Source organism: Apodemus sylvaticus, chromosome 5, assembly GCF_947179515.1.
Source record: "Apodemus sylvaticus chromosome 5, mApoSyl1.1, whole genome shotgun sequence".
In the NCBI taxonomy this organism is placed as follows: Eukaryota; Metazoa; Chordata; class Mammalia; order Rodentia; family Muridae; genus Apodemus; species Apodemus sylvaticus.
Window position 1 is genome coordinate 33,937,179 of NC_067476.1, and position 10,555 is coordinate 33,947,733.

Genomic DNA, 10,555 nt, shown 5'->3' on the forward strand with positions numbered 1-10,555 from the left:
GCAGCATCCCTGTGCCTTCCTGCTGACGTGGGTAGAGGAAAGATTCTCTCCCTAAAGACCGCCTTGTCTGTCTCCTCCTTTCATTAGCGGGGTAACCTAGCGTTCCCCGAGGAGCCTAGTACGGAAGTGTAATTTCCCGCGAGAACCTACCTGACATTCGAAATGAAATGAAATTTAAAGTCATAAATATGTGAGAAAACAAAGGTCGCTGTTTTCGAAGTGGCTTTTAATGCCTGGGGCTTCGTGTGTGTCACAGATCCCTGTGTTCTCGCTCGGCCCCTTCTCCCCTCCAAGTATCTACGAAGTCGAATCGCAGCTCTGGTCAAGCTAAACCTCTTGGCTGGGACCCAGAAGCTGCACAGCCAACCTTCCCCTCCGCCAGGAGAATAGAATGATTACCAAGAGGCCAGAAACAAAACACTTAAATGTTGCATTTATTAAGGAAATGTCAAATAAGAAAAAAGTCAAACGGTGTCACGGATATCAAGAGCACTTTTGTGGCATAAACCGTGCAGACAGGAGCTAAGAATTCTACTCTGGATCTTTGTCCCGGGCTTAGCTGGAGCGCTAGCCTCCCATAAAGACCCAGCTGGAAATGCACTAAAAGAAAGCACTTACCCCATTCACAGTCTCAGGCTCCCCTCCCCCCACCCTTTCTCCCAGAATGACAAAAACTCTAACCCGCAGGCAGGCAAACAGGCCACTAGGGCACAAAATACTTATCAAATATTTGTATTCAAGCAAACTAACACAAATCCCTTAAAAACCACAGGTTACTATCGATCAAAGTTTCACTCTCCTAGCAGTTCGCAAACCCACACGCATCTATGTTCCCAATTAGGTCAGCAGCGTGGCGTATAAACAGTCACTTTTTCCGGTCACTGGGCTACTGGTGCCTCTGAAAACACACCCATCCACACCCCGCCTTGCAAGGCCTCTCAAACTGTCCCCAATGCTGAGCCCACCTGCAGGTGGAAAGGGGCCTTCGCCTCCGGTTCCATCTCCCTGAATCCCAAGCCAGCAGCCACTCCCAAAGTTCTGCGCCCTGCTTTTGCCACCTGCTGCTGAGTCCCGAAGTCTGGGCGCTCCTTGTCTTACAGTCTTGCTTGGGGCCTTTCAAAGAGCGATCAGAAATTGGTCACTTTTTCCCCAAAGGCAGAAGTCAAGAGAAAAAACTGACTCCGACAGGTTTGCGTTGCTCGGTCCATGATGGTGAGGGGATGCATCGCGGCTGGCGGAGTACAGGAGGTGCCTGGGAGCACCCGCCGTGGGCGACCCGAGGGCCACTCAGTAGGGTCCCACGACCACTGCCTCAACCTCTTTAGACGGCCTCCGGTCCTTCACTAGGAAGTTGATCATGCCTTCGGACTTGATGAGCAGGTTACAGCCAAGGAAGAAGATGCCAAAAACCACAGTGAGCGAGAGCACACACATTACTGCGATCTGCACCACGCGCATGATGTACAGGCTGCGCTCGTCGGGGCCGCCCTCGGCGAAGCCATCGTCGGTCACTACCGACGCCTGGGTGCAGCAGCGCACCGCGCGCTCCAGCGCCTCGCTACTGTTGGCCAGGAACAGGCCAGCCACGTCGGTCTGATTGCCCAGCACTGAATTCATGATGAGAGCAAGCAGGCGCCGCCGGGGAAGGCGAGGATCGGAGGGGTGAGGACCGGAGTAGGTGTATCGCGGACGAACAGGTGCCCGGTGGAGCGCTGGCTCGATCACTTATGCGCGCTGGGCTCCTCAGTCTCCTTTACAAAGTCCCAGGTCCGTAAGTGTCTCAAGAACCTCTTCAGGGCGCGCTGAAAGCTGGCTCGTGTGCGCGGTGTGCTGCCCAGGCAGTGCTCGTTCCCGGCGCGCTCGTTCGACTGGGAGCTCTTGGAACTTGGCGGGTTGGGCCGGAGGGGCCGTGGGAGGCGCGGGCCCTGGCGGTGGCCCGGCTGCTGCTCCGAGCGAACAGCGGCCCCTGCTGGTGATAGAGTCTAGTTGCTCCCGCTCGGCTTAGAGGGGCGGCTAAGGAAAGAACTCTCCTAAGCAGGCTTTGTGCCTTCTGCAGTTCGAAAGGCAAGGCAGAGGTCACTAAGCACGCCTGATTGAAGAACAAGTAAAGAATCTGGGAGAAAGGCTGAAAGTTGCAGAGGACCCGGATCACACCCGCTCTTAAGTGTGTCCTAGAAGCCACTCCTCTCACCTCTAAGCAGATGTAAAGTGGCCAGGTACCAGATGGTGCTGGTCAAGGTACTGGGCCTGTGTTTGGTTGCTATCTGTCCTTGTGAGCTTTCTGATGGAGCATCGGAAGTCAAGGCAGGTGGGAAGACTGGGGATTTCTTCTCTTTTCCCTTCTTTTTAATTGGGTAGGGGGTGCTGCTGATGTGATTGTTGTTTTAAGGAAGGGATAATGGAGGAAAACCTTAGAAATCATGAAAGAGCTACGTCCCCACCCTACTTGGAAAGCTACTACATGCATAGTAAAGCAGGGTTTGCAGTGAGCTGTGAGGCCCAGGCAAGGCGCGGGACTGAGGAGATGTTCTCTTTGTGGTTTGTGTGTGGAGGTGGTTGCCAAGAACAGGGTCACCTCTCTGTTAAGGGAGGTGGACAGAGTGACCAACCACTTCATTGCAACTTTAATTGCAGAGGAGTTTTTGGATGCGCTTCCAGTGTTTTCTGTCCTTGGCAGAAAAATCAGTGGTTTAAGGGAATTGCTCACCCACATCCATCACCTAGAATGCCGGCCAGCAGCTGGGCGCCTCCCTCCAGAAGCTGATGCTCCCACCTACCCTTCGGTCCTCACCACAAGGCGATCTGCACACATTTCCGGGAGCTACAGCCACTCAGTTCATAGTGACTGCTGGTTCTAAGTTCTAGGGGAGGAGTCTTACACACAGGCCACTTCCATTTCATTTTAGACTCCAGAAGATAAAGCATTCTCTCTTCTCCCTCTCCCTTCCCTTTTCTCCTGTCTTCCCACCCACCCCTCACTCCCCCCCACAAGTTCTCGTCTTTGTTGCTCTACCTTCTGTTATAATGGATGGAAATGAGAGATTTATGTTCAGCCCAGTCTTTTGAAAGAATACTTCTATAACTTCTCAATGGAGATATTAGAGCAAGGTTCTATTTGTGTGGAGGCGGGGCGAGGATTAGTAAGTAGCTCAGACTGTCCTTGAGTCGGTCAATCAAAGCCTTTGAATCCTGCGTTTGGTGAAGATAGCCATGACCAGAACCTTCCAGTTACACTGTGCTTGCTTGCTAAATTCTCCCTGTAAGAATCATCCATCCACATCCAGGTCCTCTTAATTTATTGGCATTATTGGCATCCTTTTAATATGTTGGATCCCTTAAACACAAAGGAATGCCTCTTAGGCAAGATTTTATTTTTCTTGAGGCTTCAGTATGTTCTAGCTATCTAGACACTTTTATTATCAAGAATATAGAGGGGTGAACAGCAAAGAACAAGGCTCCCAGTAATTAGCCATACTTTCCTTGGCTTAGTTGCTCTTGTTTTCATGTTTTTATATATACATATGTGTGTGTGTATATACATATGCATATGTGTATTATACACATGTGTGCATATTATATATATTATGTAAATGTATAAAATCACATAATATATAAATTCTAAATATAATTAATATATATGTCAAATTTATTATTAATGGATCACAAAGCCAAACCTCATAGTTGACAAAATATTATCAGAAAAAGTTGGGAAGCCCAGATTTTCTTTCTTTCAGATGTAACTACTAACCATACACAACCCCCCGAAGAAGAAGGCAATGCCTCTCCCCATAAGATATCACAGATCTATGGTTTTGTTCCTTTTATCCCTATGATTTTTGTTCAGTAAATTTGTTTGTGTGGTTAAATAGAAATGAACTACAAATCCAGTTAGTACGAAGCTTGCTCTGTCACTTCCTATTAGCACTAAAGAGGTCTGGGCTAACTAGAAATTTTCTTTCCATCTTTCAAACAAAACAAAAAAACGAACGCCCCAAACAAAACAAAAAGAAGAACCATGATTTTCTTTCTGTTTCATATTTTAGGTGTAGAGTTTTCCCCATAGAGTAATGCTCATTCCTTTACGTGTTTTGTGGAAAGTTTTAGGAGTGGTGGCATAGCAACATTTAGGAAATATCCATATCACAGAACTTGATTTAAAGAGGAAATAAATTATTATATGACTGGGAGATGGATTCACTTTCTTCTCATGAAAGAAAGGTTTCTCATGAAGCTCTGGCTGTCCTGGAACTCTGTCTGTAGACCAGGCCAGACTCGAACTCACAGAGTTCCACCTGCCTCTGCCTCCCTTCTGCTGGGATTAAAAGTGTATGCCTCCACTACCCAGCAAAAATTCACTTTAATAGAAAGGTTTTGATACCTAGAAGGACTCATTTGTGTATCTCTATCACTACTTTGGTTTTGATGAAGTAAGTTTGTGTTTTTGAGAGCTAAATGCCTAATATTCCAAATATTGTGCAAGGACAGAATCACTTGCTAGCCAGCTCTTTCTGAAAAGTACATCAGTAGCATGTAATAAATTCTCCCAGGACATTCTAGGCCAATGTTGATGGCAGTTATAATATGTACTTTGGATAGCCTTGAGGGAAGACCAGAAACGTTCAGTACCAAAAATCCTTTTTCCTTGATGCTTTGTGCATTATGAAAATATCAAGTAGACATTTAAACAGTGTTATCAGCCACTAAAAAGATGTTTATTGCTTTGGGGCAAGCACTTTTCTTAAATAAATTACGCTGTTTTTCACAATCTAAGTAAGATAAAGGGGAAGAGCTCATACACAGGAGTCATTCATAGTAACAGACTCAGTGTCTAAAAACCAAGAAGAAAGCCAAAATAAAGCAGGGGAAAATCCCCAAGCCACCAAAACACATCATGAAAGGCAAACACCTAAGCCTTAGACTGACCCTCAAATCCCATCATAGCCTGCCCATTTCCCCCATACTTTTCCTTCTCTTTCTTTATATATAGTGATACTGTGATGGTTTGTATGTGCTTGGCCAAGGGAGTGGCACTATTAGGAAGTGTGGCCTTGTTGGAGTAGGTATGGCCCTGTTGGAGTAGGTGTGTCACTGTGGGCATGGGCTTTAATATCCTCTTCCTAGTTGACTGGGAGCTAGTCTTCTTCAATGGGTCTTCAGATGAAGATGAAAACTCTCAGCTCCTTCTGCACCATGTCTAGCTGAATGCTGCCATGTTCTCACCTTGATGATCCCATACTGAACCTCTGAACCTGTAAGCCAGTCCAATTAGAGCTTTCCACCGCTTTCCAAATCCAAAGTCTCAAAAATGCACATTCTTCCAAACAAAAGCATGGTTAGGTCTATTGCAGCAATACCCCAGTCCCTGGTACCAACTTCTGTCTTAGTTAGGGTTTTACTTCTGTGACCAGACATTTTGACCAAGGCAGCACTTTTGAGGACATATCAGAACATCAAAAGAAAGAAAGAAAGAAAGAAAGAAAGAAAGAAAGAAAGAAAGAAAGAAAGAAAGAAAGAAAGAAAGAAAGAAAGAAAGAAAAGAAAGAAAAGAAAAGAAAGAAAAGAAAAGAAAGAAAAGAAAAGAAAAAAAGAAAAAACAATTTCATGATACCATTTATATATATGCGGTACTTAAAGTACATCTCAATAGAGGAAAAGTGGATCAGGTAACCAAGGGTTGGGCAGAGGAAACAGTGGAGGGTTAGTGTTTGATGGGTAGTCTCAGCTGGGAAAGATTAAAAGTTCTGTATGAACATCAGCGATGCTTTTACAATAATGTGAGTGTACTTAATGCCACTTAATTGTACACACGGAATTGTTGCAGTGGTAAGTTTTATGGATTTTATCCTAATGAAAATTTTAAATATTTTAGAGTTAACATAAAGGGATGCAATTTGGAAAGTATATCAAAAATACTCTCTATAAATAATCTGTCACTTACATAGCCCTTCCAATAAATGTTTTCTTCCTATCTTTTTGTTTCTTCTGTCATTATAGTCTTATACATGGTATTTTTTTTAATTCCAAAAGTATAGTTTCATGACCTTAAATATTTGTAGGTACGCATTAAATAAAAGTAATTACCATATGGGCACACTTTTATCAAACCATATCATTTGAATTAATGTCTTTGAAAATTGTGTGAATCTCAAATATTTGTAGGGTGTTTTCATGTTTGTTTTTGAGATGTTCTCATATACCCCAGGCCAGCTTCAAACTCACTATGTAGTAAAGAATGACCCTGAACTTCTGAAACCCACCTTCCAAGTGCTTGATTATAAAATGGTATGTGTCATCAGGTCTGGTTTTACATGTTCCTGGAGAATTGAACCCAGGGCTTTTATGAATACTACTTAAGTATTCTACCAATTAACTACATCCCCTAATTTTGAATGTTCATTGAGTCATTAGGACATAAGAATACTTTGACTTATAAATGATGTGTCAATTTAGGTTGCACACATATGATGTATTTACAAGTTTGCAGTAAATTTTTTAAAAAAAATTTACATAGTCAGCTCATAATTACTTTGAATGTGCAGAAACCTTTTATTTTCATGGCATCACATCTAGAAAGTTGGGCCTGTGTTCTTTGATATTGAGGTTCTCTTCATAAAATTCTTGCCTTCCTGAGTGTCTCGAAAGTGTGCCCTATAATTTTTTTTTCAGCAGCAACTTCAGCATTCACGGTTTTTAGTTAGAGTTTTACCTCATTTTTAAGTGTCATTTGTTGAATAGGCTTTTTTTCACTGAATTTTTCTTCTACAGATGTCAAAAATTAGATATTATAGCTTTGTTGATTTATTTCCGGGTTCTCAGTTTTTCATAGGCTTACCTGTATGGTTTTAATGCCAGTACTAAACTGTCTTTATCACTATTGCTCTACAGTACAAAGAAAATGTTTTGGTGCAAAATTAACATAGCCTATCTAAATAGTCAAATACTTGATACATAATAACATTGACATTTTTTTTTTAAATCTTGGATGTAAATAGGAGACCTCAGAATATTTATAATATGGTATGAGTCACCTTCCATCATAATTAGACTTTTAATTCACTTCCCTTCTTAAATACACAGAGTCTGTCTAACTGTTCCTTTGATTTAAATGGCTACTCCACATTGCTATTTATCGGAGTTAGTTAAGAAAATAAATCAGACAAGGTAAAGAATAAAAGTTTTTTAAAAAAGTACCTGCCTTTTCCTCCTTTTCTCAAAACCTTCTCTGAATTTCTTATCAATGGCATTGCTGACAACTAACCTCTCCTCTTGCTATATAGCTGAGTCCATTGAGACAGGGCTATCTCTATTGCACATGTCTGACTGTGTGCTAAGCACTTGCCATGATGTTCCTACCTGCTTATACCATTCTTATAGGATAAGAAATACATACAATAACTCAATCAAACCCAACTAAACACCCAGACCACTAAGATGTCCAGTTTTCATAATGATACATCACAGACATTTGACATTCTGTTTATAGATATGTGACATTTTTGTCTTTTGGCTTCATGGGATTTTCTCTGTATTTCATTATGATTTTCTGCCCACTCTTTAAAATATGCATGGTTTAAGGAGAAAAAGCCACTGAGCTGCTGAAAGCCTTTCAAGCCATTTTCCCCCATATTAAAGAAACAAGAGACTAACAATTTCAGCAGGAGAGAAGCAGGTATCCCCAAAGAGGCATGAAAGATATAATTTCTCCAGTTTTTAAGCCTCAACTCAGTTAATCTGGGGCAGCCTTTTTATTTTCTAATTCCACTAGACATGTATTTGTATTTTACTTCTGTAAATAGATAAAAATAAAAGCATATAGGAGAAGTCATCTCGGAAGCAATAAAGGGAGACAAATTCTACAGTGTCCAGTTTATACTTCTGTATCTGATCTGAGAAAGACTTTTGTCTTCTGCAAACTGTAGACACACTTATAGGAAAAATGAGAATTGCCATTTCTGGATATCAACCAGGAGTAGCAGTATTTCTGTTCTGTATACTTATCATTGTGACTATAACAGTCCAACAGTTCCTGCATGCACATCTGGTATTCTGCTTTTGAATATGTTAAGCCAGAGTGTTAGATGTCCCTGGGCAGACCATTAACTGCTTAACTTTATCAACTTTGAATCATTTCTCCTTTCCTGGAAGATCTGTATGATAATTGCTGCACTTACTTTGAAAAAATTTATGTAGCATCTTTTGTGCATAACATTATCTAGACAGGTAGGACTAAGAGATAGTTTTTGTCTTCCAGAAATTGAGAAGGAATATCAGAAGACAGGCAGTGGCCTGTGGGAAGTCTTATGGGAACTATCTAAAGAGAGTTTAATCTAAACTGGGTACTAGGAAGGTGCTCATGAGGACATTGCAAATGAGCTACAATTAAGGGGTGAACAATAGAGGCATTGGCCAGGTGAAGTCCAGGCACAGACATGAAGCAACTCTGATTTTATTTTATTATTTACAGCTTCAAGAAGTTCAATAATTTTGTAGTGTTGACTTAAAATTGGGAAAATACTAAGGAGTTTTGAGGATAGGTTTTTATGTCATATGGAATTTTTTATTTCCATTTGTAAGCTACATGGAGACAATGTTTTTTTTATTTGATATATTTTTTATTTACATTTCAAATGATTTCCTCTTGTCTAGCCCCCCACTCCCCGAAAGTCCCATAAGCCCCCTTTTCTCCCCCTGTCCTCCCACCCTCCCCTTCCCACTTCCCCATTCTGGTTTTGCCCTATACTTCTTCACTGAGTCTTTCTAGAACAAGGGGCCACTCCTCCTTTCTTCTTGTACCTCATTTGATGTGTGGATTATGTTTGGGGTATTCCAGTTTTCTAGGTTAATATCCACTTATTAGTGAGTGCATACCAAGATTCACCTTTTGAGTCTGGGTTACCTCACTTAGTATGATGTTTTCTAGCTCCATCCATTTGCCTAAGAATTTCATGAATTCATTGTTTCTAATGGCTGAATAGTACTCCATTGTGTAGATATACCACATTTTTTGCATCCACTCTTCTGTTGAGGGATACCTGGGTTCTTTCCAGCATCTGGCAATTATAAATAGGGCTGCTATGAACATAGTAGAGCATGTATCCTTATTACATGGTGGGGAATCCTCTGGGTATATGCCCAGGAGTGGTATAGCAGGATCTTCTGGAAGTGAGGTGCCCAGTTTTTGGAGGAACCGCCAGACTGATTTCCAGAGTGGTTGTACCAATTTGCAACCCCACCAGCGGAGACAATGGTTTTAAGCAGCAGAGCCAAACAAATTCCAGATGTTCATGTATCCCAGATGTTTACGTTACAAAAATTCCTGTAGGGGATGCCAAGGGGAAATATGGTAGGTGAGATTGGGTAGAATATAAAATGATGTACCCTGAATGCTAAGTGAATCATAGCGTTGCTTCCAGATAGCTCAAGGAAATGACGAGTACTTTCTGTAATTTGATTTTACATTGCACTAAAATCAGCATGCACAACTTGAACACTCGATTTGTTGTCCTTTTTTTTTTTTTTTTTTCAGTTGTCACCTGCTTAACACCTTCTGGAAAAGGGATTCTGTCCATAGGGTCAATCTGACTAAAATGACTACAGAAGGCATTAGTGATTCTTCATTATTTCTCTGTGCTGTTGCTTTTTGGCAGTCTGCCTTTGCCTTCAGAAAGACACACTCTTGACACACTACGCAGTGACTCAACCCTCTGGCAGGGTGTTCTTTCCATCACTCAGCATTTCTCAGCAATCCATAGGTGTAACACAGTGCTCCAAGTAAGGCTTTCCTAGTGCTTCGCAAATGATTCTTTTTAGCCTGGTAGGTGACCCACTTTCCTTTTTGCAGTCACCAAACAACTCCATGACCTACACTTCAAATTACATCTTTGATGGTTCTGGAATCAAGTATTCAGTCGGCAACACTATCTTTGGCAATCATACCTTGCATTTTGTCTCTAGAGAGCTCATTGAATGACATTGTTGAAATGCATGTAAATTCTGCAGGATGTAACTCTGAGACATGTAAGACTAGTCTCAATGTTAGGAAGCTTGGAATAAAATTAATGTTGCCTGATAGTTCTGGAGTTGTTGATGCACTAGTATTAGAAAGAGGAGGTTTCAAACATGCTTCTGCCATGAGGATGAGGATAATAATATTTACTGTTACTCTTTTTTTTTTTTTGCAGGTATATCATGATCCAGCAGGAAACTCTCCAAACACTGGCACCTTTATTTTGAATGTTGTAGCCTCCAAAACTGTTCAATAAATTTCTAATGTTTTATGTTACTTGATCTGTAGCATCAGTAGTATTAAATATAGTAGCTTAACATGGGATAAAAAAAAAGGTACTGCTAACAGAGAAATTGGGTGTTATTATATCAAACCCTCTTTCTTTAAAAAAAAAAAAAAGAATGCATGAAGAAGCTTTGGAAGTCAGGCAAGAGGCTGGAAAATTTTACCATTCAAAATGAATGCTAAAAACATGTACACATTTATCAATATAGACACACAGGCTATTATGACAAGAGATTAGAAACAAAAATTAAAAGGCAAATCTTA

General features: G+C 41.4%; 1 protein-coding gene across 1 annotated transcript; it reads right to left on the reverse strand.

Moving 5' to 3' along the window:
• Nucleotides 1-1,287: 1,287 nt before the first annotated feature.
• On the reverse strand, nucleotides 1,288-1,617 carry Rprm (reprimo, TP53 dependent G2 arrest mediator homolog). Its single transcript, XM_052181127.1, has one exon. The coding sequence runs from the start codon at nucleotides 1,615-1,617 to the stop codon at nucleotides 1,288-1,290; it is 330 nt and encodes a 109-aa protein (XP_052037087.1).
• Between the last annotated feature and the right edge of the window lie 8,938 nt (nucleotides 1,618-10,555).